The sequence below is a fragment of the Lonchura striata genome, chromosome 22 (genome assembly GCF_050655825.1).
Source record: "Lonchura striata isolate lonStrDom1 chromosome 22, ASM5065582v1, whole genome shotgun sequence".
In the NCBI taxonomy this organism is placed as follows: domain Eukaryota; kingdom Metazoa; phylum Chordata; class Aves; order Passeriformes; family Estrildidae; genus Lonchura; species Lonchura striata.
In genome coordinates, this window is record NC_140724.1 from 6902623 (window position 1) to 6915969 (window position 13347).

At 48.8% G+C, this 13347-nt stretch overlaps 1 protein-coding gene across 5 annotated transcripts in view; it reads left to right on the top strand.

Moving 5' to 3' along the window:
* SLC23A2 (solute carrier family 23 member 2) overlaps positions 1–13347 on the top strand; it is a 51828-nt gene that overhangs the window by 30413 nt on the left and 8068 nt on the right. For all 5 annotated transcript variants that reach the window (XR_014949864.1, XM_085559277.1, XM_085559275.1 and 2 more), the window contains 7 exons: positions 350–420; positions 1552–1733; positions 4840–4960; positions 6481–6637; positions 9577–9724; positions 10268–10373; positions 12945–13074. Coding sequence is in view for 4 of the 5 variants with exons in the window: in XM_085559277.1 (XP_085415403.1) it covers positions 350–420; positions 1552–1733; positions 4840–4960; positions 6481–6637; positions 9577–9724; positions 10268–10373; positions 12945–13074 (915 nt within the window). In the remaining variant the exon portion in view is untranslated. The remainder of the gene's footprint in view (positions 1–349; positions 421–1551; positions 1734–4839; positions 4961–6480; positions 6638–9576; positions 9725–10267; positions 10374–12944; positions 13075–13347) is intronic.

A 13347-nucleotide genomic window follows, 5' to 3' on the forward strand; every position in this document is an offset into this window, starting at 1 on the left:
TTCCTCCTCCCAGAGCTGCCAGGCGGGGATGTCCCCACGGGTCAGCTCGCTCAGTGACCTCCACTGGGTTTGTGATTCCTGGGGGCAGAACTCCTGACTGACCTTTCTGTCTGGAAGTCAGGGCATTTTGCTCTTGGAAGCCTGGTTGCTGAGGATTTTGGAGCAGAGGGAGAAGTGAGGGGTTGGCTCCTGGGGAAGGTGAGCCTGGTGTCCCTCGGTTTGAGCAGAACTCGCTCTCTGTGTGAACTGGGGCTGCTTTATCACAGCGTGAGCAGGGATTTGGGTTGTGTGGAGTGGTGGCAGAGTGGCTGGGCAGTAAAAGAAATCTGTTTTTTCTCTCTTTTGCAAGATCTAACAGTTGCAAACGGAACAGCAGAGCTGCTGCACACGGAGCACATCTGGTACCCCCGGATACGAGAGGTAATGTGGGGCTTGCCTTTTGCTGTCACTCTCTCCAGTTCCAGTTAAGTTCCTCACTTGATCATCTGTGTCTTCTTGTCTTTAAGTTGGTAATTTCTTGTTTCACTGCGATCTCCATTTGAATATATCCCTTTACTCATTTCATGGAAGTCTTCATCTTTTCCACCTGCTCATTGCTGGACAGCAAATACCAGGAGTTAGTTACCACATCCCAAAAGACGTGCAGTGAAATGCTCAAGAGAGATGAAAACTCTTCCCGTAACCTTGATTTGTGCTCGCTGGCAGCAGTTCAGCTGCTGCCAGGCCCCTTGCCTGCTGTCCCTGTGCAGTGGGGCTGGCCCTGGAAGGTGAATGTGCAGTTAGGAAATCTGGTTCCCTCCCAAGTGTCTTAAGTTGGAGACTCTTGTGATAAGAGGCCGTTTCTCCCAAAAGACTTGTGAAATCCCTGCAACTCCTTCTCCACTGCAGTGTGAAGTCGTGGTGCCCTGCAGGGCAGGCTGAGGGCTGTGCCACGCCAGGGTGGCAGGTAGAGTAGTCCAAATGAAGGCGTGTGTCATGGAATTGATCTCCCATCCCGTTGCTTTGGGCTGCCAACTTTTTCTTAATTAAAAACAACCCCTCTCTCTTCCCCATGTTCAAACCATAGCTACATCCTGCCAAGAGCCCTGCAGCCAAGAGGGCTGACAGTCTCCTGAGACCACAACGCTGCTCTAATCCAGCTTCTAAGGAGCACTTGTGACCAATGCAGCACACACTCTGCCCCTAGGAGCTAGGAGCATCACCTCGTGGCGCACCAACCCTTGCCGTTCGATCTGAGAGCTTAAAGGTTAGCCTGGACCCCAGGTCTCCTGTCTGACAGTGTGATGTGCTTTCCACACAGCTTCCAGACTGGCCCACTGGTCTGTTGTGTAATAGTTTTGTGGAGAAAACCATAAGTGTTATGCTTAAAGCAATAAGTCACTTAAACATAATGAGCTGTTTTATGATGAAAAAAAAACAAAAAAAAAAAATTGCTGAGTTCTTCTGTGTCACTGAATTCTTTTAACTGCAGTTTGTAATCCAGAGCAGAAAAACAAATGGTTTGCCTGTCAGATGGCACTGAGCTGCCTCTCTGCCCTGTTGTGTGTTCAGATCCAAGGTGCCATCATCATGTCCTCGCTGATCGAGGTGGTGATCGGGCTGCTGGGGCTGCCCGGGGCCCTGCTGCGCTACATCGGCCCGCTGACCATCACCCCCACCGTGGCCCTCATCGGCCTCTCGGGCTTCCAGGCTGCAGGGGAGAGAGCTGGCAAGCACTGGGGCATCGCCATGCTGTGAGTACCCCGCCTTTCCTCCGGGCAGGCAGAGTTTGGGGTGCCAGGGAGGAGGCAGCTCGGCTGCGTCGGTGCTGCCGGTGCGGAGAAGCACCACGAGAAACCCACCACGAGAAACACACCCACCACGGGAAACCCACCACGGGAAACCCACCACGAGAAACCCACCACGAGAAACCCACCACGAGAAACCCACCACGGGAAACCCACCCACCACGGGAAACCCACCCACCACGGGAAACCCACCACGAGAAACCCACCATGAGAAACACACACACCACGAGAAACCCACCATGAGAAACACACACACCACAGGAAACACACACACCACGGGAAACCCACCATGAGAAACCCACCATGAGAAACACACACACCACGAGAAACCCCCCACAAGAAACACACACACCACAGGAAACACACACACCACGGGAAACCCTCCATGAGAAACCCCCCACAAGAAACACCCCATGAAAAACACAAACACCACAAGAAACCCCCCACAAGAAACACAAACAGTCTGGATGAGGTCAGCTGAAAATGTGGGAATAAGGACAGAGTTGCCTGAACCTTTTCTCTGGGAAGAAATCCTTCCCTGGGAGGGTGGGGAGGCCCCTGGCAGCTGTGGCTGCCCCTGGATCCCTGGAAGTGCCCAAGGTGAGGTTGGACAGGGCTTGGAGCACCCTGGGATACTGAAAGGTGACCCTGCCCATGCCTCCTTCATGGACCTGGATGGGCTTTAAGGCTCCTTCCAACCCAAACCATTCCATGATAATGTGAACTGGAGGAGAGAGGAGAGGACAGTGGCCAAAAATAAGGTGTGGAGAGCAGAATTGTATAGAGCAGGAGGTGTTCTGGGAGCCATTGGCTGGCTGGAGTTCAGTGCTGTAGAAAAGATGATTTAACAAAGCAGCGGAGAGATGAAATGCAGTGAACAATTTATATTTCTGGGCTGGCACTGCCCGTTTCCTCCCCTGCAGCAGCAGGTAAATCCCACTGGTGATGCTGGTTCCTCTGCCATTGGTACTGGTTTGTTACCTGTGCCCAGGAGAAACTCATTTGTGTGATGGCAGAGGGCACAAGCATTCCATAACCACCACCAGAGGCTGAGCCATCAGCAGAGAGGTTCCTGCCAGGGCACAAAAAGGCTTCCAGCGGGAATTTCAGGGCCTGGGGCGTGTGTGCCATCAGCTGTAGGGACCGGGGACATGAAAGAATGCAAAGGAATAGGAGAGGGAAATGAAGAGGAGGTAAAAGCTCCCCATGTGGGTAAGTAGCCAAATTTAGAGGCTGGGAACCCCGTTTTAGGGAGAAAAGAGGCTGAACAGTTCCATGTGCAGCACCCTCTGTGCTGGCTCTGGGAGCAGGAGGAATGCCTTGATGAGATCAGATTGTGATCTCACTAATCTGTTTGCACAGTGCTTTGAACATGTAAAGTATTCTGTAAGTGCAGCTTATGATTAAAAGGGCTCTTTAATTCTCTTTTATCTTACATGTTGGCATCGTGAGTATTTCTGTGGTTCTGTTGTATTAAGCAGCTGATCCAAAGGAACATTTTATTTGTCTGTAAAACAAATTCTGTGCAAGCTGGGGCTAACGTTAAATGAATCAAGCAGATCTTTGAATTGGACATGGAAACGTGTAATTAAAGTTGACATTTTTGCAGATGGAAAGAAAAATAAATCAATTCAGGAGCAGGATTTAAATGGTACCCAGTCAATAAAGTATTTCTGGCTTCTGCCATGCAAAAATGTGCACTGGGTTGTTGAGAACAGCCCCAGAGCTCTGGGGAGCCACTCAGGAGTGAGTGCAGCTCGGAGAGGTGTGGCTCCTGGAATTGTCCTGGATTTCTCCCTGCACAATCAGCTGGGGGCCTCTGGGAGCTGCAGGTGCTTGTCCATGTTGGACAGGATTCCCAATTTCCCAATTTCCTGGCTTGTTCCATGGGTGCTTCATTCCATCAGACATTTGCATTGATGTTTGTGAAAAGGGGAATTACTCCTGAGTTGGGCTTTGCCTGTTTATCCAGATTTTCCTGGGGCAGTCAAGGGTTTGGGGCTGTTTCACAGCCAACAGAAAATTCATTGCAATAATTAATTATTGTATTTTTGTACAGCTCTGTACTGAATCAAATCCAAAGTCCTCAGGGCTGGTGTGTGTGAGGGAGGGGAGCCCGTGGTGGATTTTGGGGGAGATTTTGGGGTTTCATGGAAAAGGTGTGCTTTTTGCTATTCTCCTGGACTGCTGAGGGCTGTAAATGCCCCTCCTTCTCCTCCAGACTGGGGGAAAGAAAAACCAGTTTGTGTCTGATCCGGGGCAGAAGAGAGGGTGAAAATCCTCTTTTCATTTTTCAAGTCAGCTGATAAAAACATCATCTCAGATGTCAGCAGGGCTTTGCTTCTTCAGGCAGCTCCAGTCTTTGGGAGGCCCTTTCAGAGCAGAGCTGGGTTGAGAATTGACAATTTCTTGTTCAGGATTGAGCAGCGTGCCCTGGCTTCTGATTTTTCAGAGCAGTGGGGGCTTATTTTAGCTGTAAAAAATACTTTTTAATGTCTGGAGGAGCTTAGCAGTTTCACTGGTGGGAACGCATAATAATTGAGACATCTAATACTGGTGAGCTGCACTTGCAGCAAATCTTGGGGCTTTTCATATTTAAAAAATGGGTTCTGAAGAACAGGAAAATTTCCCTGACAGAAGTTTCCTCAGGTGCTTTGGAGTTTCATGCAAATTTTGAAATGTAAAAATTCCTGTACACAGCCCTCCAGTTTTCCTGTTTCTTGCCAGGTGCTGGCAGCAAGTTTTGTGCCTGGGTCACAGGTGGGGTTTGGGAGGAAAAAGGGGCAGCAGAGGAATTTAAACTGAAAATCTCCCTTCAGTCTGCCCCTGATTCATTTTATCTGCTTGCAGCTGCTGAGTTTTGCAGCAATTCAGAATTCAAATTCTGATTGGGCATTTGAGGAATTATAATTTTAATCATTTTGCTGCCTTCAATTGAAAATCTGCATTTATGGTCCCAAGTGTCTGAAGGGGTTTGTGCTAAAAAGAATTTATCATATATTGGTGCTAATGACGTTTCTCTCTTGTCCCACTCTCCTCCTTTTTTCCTCAGGACTATTTTCCTAGTGTTGTTGTTTTCCCAGTATGCCAGAAATGTCAAATTTCCCTTGCCCATTTATAAATCCAAGAAAGGATGGACAGCATACAGGCTGCAGCTTTTCAAGATGTTCCCTGTAAGTCGTTGAACTTGTTCTTCCTTAGACAAAAAAATATCATTTCTGTTTTTTGGGGGGGCTGATAATTCTTAGTTTTGATTTTTCTTCACAACAGAATACTCACAAAGGCAAGATAAAAGCTCAGATGGATTTATAGGAAATGCAATGGGTTATTGGCCAAAGGAAATACTCAGATTTTGTGATGATTTGTTTTAAGGTGTTTATAGTTCAGCATGGTAAAAAGTTGATAGGTTAAGAAATGTTCATAGTGTTTTGTAATTAAGAAATAATTTTTGGGTCTTGATTGTGATGTCTTGAATTATAATATTTGTTTTTTAATGAGATTGAAAACAAAATGAAAGTTTTTAGAATGTTTTTTAGTTATTTTATTTTTGGGTTTGTCCAACAAATTAGACAAAACACTATAAACATTATATAGCTATATAATATTAAAATGCTATACTATAAATACCTTGAAACAAACAATCTAAAACTACCCCTCATAAATCCTACTGCATCTTCCATAGTTCTATTTCTCCAAAATATCTAATCTTACTTACAAAACCATCCTTGAAAACTTTTTCCAACTCCATTTCTCTCTCAACATCTATCCTCTCGCATAACATTTCTAAATCAATATTTATCTCAAAGTAAATACAGTATGTAGAGTATATAGTATGTGTTTTACATACTATTTGCATACTATATACACACAGTATATATGTATTTTACATACTGTTTACATATAGTATCTACATGTATTATGTATTTTACATACTACATACATACAGAATCTATATATAATAGTGTTTTACATACTATTTATATACAATATCTATATATAGTATATATTTTACATACTATTTGCATACAGTATCTATATATTATATATTTTTTACATACGATATACATACAGTATACATAATATGTATTTTACATGCAAATGCATACAATATGTACATATAGTATTTTACATATTTTATACATACAGTATGTGTTTTACATACTATTTACATACAGCATATATGTATTTTACATACTATATACAAACAGTACGTATGTAAATGTATTTTACATACTACATACAAACGGTACATATGTATATGTATTTTACATGTTATTTACACACAGTATCTATATATGTTATGTATTTACATGCCAATCCATACAATATAAACCTCCTATCAAACCCTAAAAGCTCTCCACCAATCCAGATCCCCCAAGACCATCCTGATTTATATACCTGCTGTGCCCCCCAGATCATCCTGATTTATTTACCTGCTCATGTCCCCCAAATTCATCCTGATTTATTTACCTGCTGTGTCCCCCAAATTCATTCTGATTTATTTATCTGCTCATGTCCCCCAGACCATCCTGATTTATCTGTCTGCTCGTGTCCCCCACATCATCCTGATTTACCTGCTGTGCCCCCCAAACCCTCCTGATCCATTTCCCTGCTCGTGTCCCCCAGATCATCCTGATTTACTTGCTGTGCCCCCCAGACCCTCCTGATCCATTTCCCTGCTCGTGTCCCCCAGATCATCCTGGCCATCCTGGTCTCCTGGCTGCTGTGCTTCATCTTCACGGTGACGGACGTGTTCCCCCCGGACAGCTCCAAGTACGGCTTCTACGCGCGCACGGACGCGCGCCGCGGCGTGCTGCTGGTGGCCCCCTGGTTCAAGGTGCCCTACCCCTGTAAGTGTGTGCTCCAGAGCCCAGCAGGGCACTGCTCGTGTTCTCCAGAGCCCAGCAGGGCACTGCTCTGGTTCCCCAGAGCCCAGCAGGGCATTGCTCGTGTTCCCCAGAGCCCAGCAGGGCACTGCTCGGGTTCCCCAGAGCCCAGCAGGGCACTGCTGGTGTTCCCCAGAGCCCAGCAGGGCACTGCTCGGGTTCCCCAGAGCCCAGCAGGGCATTGCTCGTGTTCCCCAGAGCCCAGCAGGGCACTGCTCGGGTTCCCCAGAGCCCAGCAGGGCACTGCTCGTGTCCCCCAGAGCCCAGCAGGGCACTGCTCGTGTTCCCCAGAGCCCAGCAGGGTCATGCCCCTGTTCCCCAGAGCCCAGCAGGGCACTGCTCGGGTTCCCCAGAGCCCAGCAGGGCATTGCTCGAGTTCCCCAGAGCCCAGCAGGGCACTGCTCGGGTTCCCCAGAGCCCAGCAGGGCATTGCTCGGGTTCCAGGGCTCTGCTGGCTCTGTCTTAGTGATTTATTCCACAGCCCTGGTTCCCCAGAACCCAGCAGGGTCATTGCTCTGGTTCCCCAGGAGCCCAGCAGGGCCATTGCTCAGCTTCCAGGGCTCTGCTGGCTCTGAGGTGGATTCCATAGCCCTGGTTCCCCAGAGCCCAGCAGGGTCATCCCCCTGTTCCAGAAGCTCTGCTGGCTCTCTCTCAGTGCTGCACTCCATAATCCTGTTTCCCCACAACCCAGCAGGGTCATTCCTCCTGTTCCACAGCTCTCCTGGCTCTGTCTGTGGTTTATTCCATAACTCTGGTTCCCCAGAACCCAGCAGGATCATTCCTCTGGTTCCCCAGAACCCAGCAGTGCCATTCCCCTGTTCCAGAACTCTGCTGGCTGTCTCTCAGTGTTTTATTCCATAGCCCTGGTTCCCCAGGAGCCCAGCAGAGTCATTCCTCTGGCTCCCCAGAACCCAGCAGTGCCATCCCCCTGTTCCAGAGCTCTGCTGGCTCTCTCTCAGTGCTTTATTCCATAACCTTTGGGTGGTGGATGGTCCATCCCTGGCAGTGGCCCAGGCTGGGCAGGGCTTGGAGCAGCCTGGGACAGTGGGAAGGGTCCCTGCTGATGGCTTTGGAGGGTCCCTCCCAGTCCAAACCATTCCAAATTCCAGCACACACCACTCATTACCTGCTGGTGGTTTTTCCTTGTTTTCCTCTTCAGCTGATGCCTTAAGGTCTCAGCCGAGGAAGGCTGAGGTTCTGAGGCTGCAGTTTGCAGGATTGATCTGGGTGGCTCTCCTGATAACAAGTGACTGCACCTACAAGGTGGAATCCAAGGGCTGGCTGATTTATCAGTCCTTGGCAGTGCTGTTGATGTTACAGTGCCAGGGACAGGTTTTTACAGCTCTGCTGAAGTCACTGGCTCTCATTTTCTGAAGAATCTCTTCTGTGGGGAGTTTCTCCCAGCCTGCTGCACTCCCTGCCCCAAACACACCCATTCCTGGACGAGCACAAGTGTTCATGGCAGAAAAATGCCCTGACTTGCCAAGGCAGTGCTGGGACGGGCAAGTCAGAGAATGCCAGGCCCTGCTTATCACAGGGCAATGAAATCATTTACAGGAAAGCACCAAACACTTCACACAACGTTTTGGATGTGTTTTGATGTTGGCCACCTCTAAGTTTAAAGCTGTTACAGGCTGGGTTTGTGGCATGAGATGGCACAGCTGGTTCACCCTTCAGAATTGAACAGGGTAATTAGGGAATATCTTTCTTTTGGAATAGAAATACAGGAATTATCAGCTATGCCACCACATTGTGATGAGGCAGCTTCATTGTGCTTTTCCATATGCTTTGGTTCTTAAAAGAAACCACTTCTAAAACAGCAAGGAGATGAAGAGCAGAAGCTTTTGGGAAGGAAGAGGAGGAAAACTTCTCCACCCTGATCAGCCCATTTGTATTTGTAAGGTTCATTCACTCCTGTGTGACTGAAGATCCCTTTGTTGCTGGAGGCTCATCTATTTCAAAGAGATAAAAGCTTCAAGGCAATTGCTGTGGAAAACCTGCCAGGCTTTTCTGCAGGCTTAAATTAATCTTGTTTTCTCTGCTACAAAAATTTGGAGCTGGAAGGTGTTTGTGCAGTGATCAATGCTGGTGCCATCCTTTTTGGTCCACTAAACTTGTGACCAAAGTGAGCTTTTGGAGCAATGAGAATACAGTGGCATTTGCCTCACTGGCCAGGATTGTTTTCTCACAAGCTCTAGCTCAAATTCCTGATTCCTGAACAGGAGGATTTTTTTTTTTTCGTGGGGTTTTATAGTTCTCTGGGATTTTTCCAAGTGTGATCAAAGCAGTTGGTTTGGCGGTTTTTCCTTTGCTCCTTTCATCTCCTTGAACTTGCCAGACTGCGTTAGAGTGAAGGGAGTTTGTTGTTCCCATCAAAGACAAATAAACAGAGCCTGGCACAGAGCTGGGCATGGGGAGGCCCCCCTCAACCCCAGGGTCACTTCTGGCCCCTCAGGACAAGGACACGGAGGGGCTGAGGGAGCTGGGAAGGGGCTCAGAGGGAGAAAAGGGGATCAGGGAGAACTTTGGCTCTGCACAGCTCCTGACAGGAGGGGACAGCCAGGGTGGATTTGGGATCTTACCCCAATGGGGATAAGGGACCAGGAGGAGAGAGAACGGCCCCAGGCTGTGCCAGGGGAGGGGCAGGTTGGATACTGGGGATGTTTCTTGCCCAGGAGGGCTGCCCAGCCCTGGAGCAGTGCTGGGGTCCCCATGCCCAGGGGCTGAGCAACGCTGTGGATGTGGCACTCGGGGACGGGGTCAGCGCTGGCCTGGGCAGTGCTGCGGGATCCTAAAAGCCCTTCCCAACCCAACCCATTCCCCGGTGCCAGCAGTTTCTGTTTGTTTGGGCAGGCAGGCTGTGTGCTGGGGCAGCAGAGGTTTCAGTTCTGCTCTCTCCACAGTCCAGTGGGGCCTGCCCACCATCTCGGCGGCGGGCGTGATCGGCATGCTGAGCGCCGTGGTGGCCAGCATCATCGAGTCCATCGGCGACTACTACGCCTGTGCCCGGCTCTCCTGTGCTCCTCCTCCTCCCATCCACGCCATCAACAGGTCTGTCCCCACAGAAACACCTCCAGGGTCTCAGCCTCCTTGGGTTTTTGCTTTTTTCCCCCTTTGGGTAAGCAGGAATGTGCTCCGAGGTGAAATGTTGCAGTTTGGTCAAAGTGCAGAGCCAAGGATCTGAAATGCAGGGTGGAACTGGCACCTTGGGTTGTTTAGGTACATTTGAATCCCAGTCCTGTTCCTGCTGGAGCCTGTGGAAGTTACCAGCACGATTTCCATGAGGATAGAACTCTAAACTCATTCTGGAACTGGGGCTGTCAAAATGACCTGGAATGCAGTTTAGAAACAAAGAGCAGCTCTGAAGTTTCGCTTGAATTTTTAATGGAATTTGCTCAGTTTAAGAATGTGGGGATCTAAGACTCAGGAAACAGAACCCCAGTGTGTTTTCCAGGTTGTGTTGGAGCTTGAAACGTGAATTGCAATGATTTCATGGTGGAGCAGATGCCCCTGTGGCATGGGGGCGTGGAGCACCCTCCCAGTGAATGTGTGCCTGTACCAAGGTGACTCCTGTGTTTTCTTTGGGATTTGCAGGGGGATTTTCATCGAGGGTCTCTCCTGTGTTCTGGACGGAGTGTTTGGGACAGGGAATGGATCCACCTCCTCCAGCCCCAACATTGGGGTCCTGGGCATCACAAAGGTGAAGTGCTTTGCTGTGAGCCCTCAGGGGCTCGAGTGTTCCTTGTGTTCTCAATCCTCTTCCAGCAGACCATTCTGCTCCATTCCTGTGCACACAAACTTCCCAGATCATTCTGAGTGTCCCTGACTGCCTGTACCAGCTCTTGTCTGAGGGAAATGCATTATTGTGCATCAGGACCTCAGAAATCCTTTTATTCCAAATAAAAGGCAGTTAGAATCCCCATAAAGCAGATGCTGCTGCACAAACTGTCTCTTGGAAAAGCCAGGCAACATTCCAGGGCTCTGGGGTGGTTTGAGTTGAGGCATAAACTCTGTAAACTGTGTCAAAATTGCTGCTTTTTGGATATCTTGGCTCTGAAAGCATCAGTGGGAAGTGACATTTTAATGCCTCACACACACAGTGAAATGCAGCATGAGGTGCTTGGGCTTTATTTACGTCTGTGCTGGGACATGGCACTGGCACAGGGGCTGCAGCCAAGCTCATTTCAGAGTTAAATGTACCCTAAATGTTTGGGTTTAAGGCTCGGGGGTTTACGTAGTTCTGGTGATGTTGCTCAACAAAATGTGCTTGAGGAGCTCCTTTGCTCACGTGTGGGGCTGGATCTGTGCCTGGATGAGCTGGGAGGCCTTGGCTGCAGAGAGATCTGCCTGGTACTGTTCATTTAACCTTGGTAAGAGACAGCAGCAGCGTTGCTGAGGGTGATTTATGTTGTAAATGGGTCCATCTTGTTGGGTGTTTAATGTGGGAGCCATGAACCCTTCGTGCAAGGATAGAAGATGTCTGTCCTCCACTTGCAGTAACTCATCCCCCTGGCCTGATCACGTATAAATGATGTATTTGTCCTCAGCCCTCCCTTGTGCTGCACAAAGGGAGATTCTGCCGGGTTTGGGGTGCAGTTCAACACGAACAGCACCATCTGCTGTCTGTGCCAGCCGCCATCCAGCTGCCCGTGGAAATCTCCTAGGAGAGAAGTTCTGCTCAGAAAAAAAAACCCCGAAGAAAGGTTTCTTCTGTTCGGCTCCCTTCCCATTGTTCCTTCGTGGGGGTTGAGATGAATTAACAGCACTTTTTATGAGCAGCCCACAGAAATGAGTGTGCATTTCATGCTGGGGCAGTGGAAAGTTGGAGTGGCAGCTGTGGCAGGGAGTGGAGCTGCCTGCCCAGAGTGGCACAGCTGCAACAGACTGTGCTCTTGTTCCCCTGCCTGCACATCCATCCCCCAAAACCCAGCAGTTCTGCTGCTTCAGATAGAATTTTGGCTCAGAGATGCTCTGCTGTTGATTTGGGAGAGGAGATCTTCAGTGCTGCATCACCAGGGCACTTCCCTCCCTGGAAATTGGTGTATAATTACACTTGGAATTTAAATTCTGCTGGATGGAGGTGCTGCAAAGCCTTTGAGCCTGTGTGTGTTTTACTTGATGGGAGCAAGATCAATTAACTGTGATTAGCTGGGGCTAAAGCAGCTCTTGCCATAGTGGTGATGCTGAAATGGAGGCTCCAGGTACCATTTGATGCACTCCAAAATAATCACTGAGTGTTTGTGTGCTGGGAATAAATACAGAGCCCGAGCTAAATGCTGCCTGGGATGTTTTCAGTAGTTTTCTAGAGGAGCTTAATTTGTTTGCATAAATAAATGTCACTGTCATGCAGGTGTTCACAGGATTTGTCTGTTCCTGGCAGGAAGAGAATTGTAGGGCAGGATCTCAGTGGCCCTGCAGAAATGAATATTTCTATAAAGAGCAGAGAAAGGTGCCAGCTAAATTCTGTTGTAATTCCAGCTGATGGTGTAGCAGAACTCTGTTTGCAGGGGAGGGAGCTCACCTGGAGCTCAGCAGTGAGGAATGTGGGGCAAGGAAGGATTTCTCCCTCCTCAAGCCTGTTGGATCTGTAGTTTCTCATTTCTCTCATTTAGCTCAGTCACACGTGATGAACAAATTAATATTTCCTCTTTGAACCCTGCTGCTCTCTACCAGGGGGCAAAGGGTTTTTCTAGAACCCACCTTAATGTAAAGGAGATTTTGTTGTCCCTGGGGCACCTCTTGTGGCAGTAGAAGATGTTAAAATACCAACTTCAGGTTTAGCCACTACCCTTGCAGCACAGAGAGCCACTGGCTGCTTGAATCTTGAATTCTTAAAATAAAACTGGGAAGGAAGTGCAGGCCCTTGGTTTCAGTTGTCAGCACAGCCCTGATTTGCATTCAGCCCTGCTCTCTGAGGGTGTCCCAAAACCAGCTGCTAATCTAAACTAAAATTGCTGCCCCTCCTTCCCACCTCCTGGGAGCTGTTTCATCCATTCCCCGGGCAGCAGCACGGGGAATTGATTTGGTATTTTCCATTTGCCATCTCTGCTTTGCACCACGTTTCCTGCTGGCTGTGGCAGCTCCAGATGGTTTTTGGGCTGGCCAGGGGAGGCTGAGCTGGGCTGCAGAGCAGCTGTGGCTCAGCCGAGCCTCCAGCACCCGGAGGAGACGTGGGAGGGAGCTGAAATGAAGCCTGACCTACACAACCCAGGGCAGGTGTGGGGCTGGGCTGGGTGCAGAGCTCACCCCGTGTCCTGTCCCGTTCCTGCAGGTTGGGAGCCGCAGGGTGATCCAGTATGGAGCAGCTTTCATGCTGCTGCTGGGCATGGTGGGCAAGTTCAGCGCGCTCTTCGCATCGCTGCCCGACCCCGTGCTGGGGGCTCTCTTCTGCACCCTCTTTGGTAAGGCTTTGCTGTTCTCTGTTTCTGAGAAATATTTGCTCGTAGGAACCAGTGTGATCCTCCAGGCACGCTTTTGGTAGTGAAAAAGATTGTTTTGTGCAAAAGAATATCCAAATGCAAAGCAAGTGTTAGCGGCTTGCTTTACGTTTAGCTTAACAGAAGGAAATCTCCAGAGAAAGGAGTAACATTTTCCTAGCAATGTACCAAAATCTTCTCTTTCTGGTTGCAATGGTCTGTGCTTTCATGGTGCACTGATTCTCAGGTTTGCTAGTT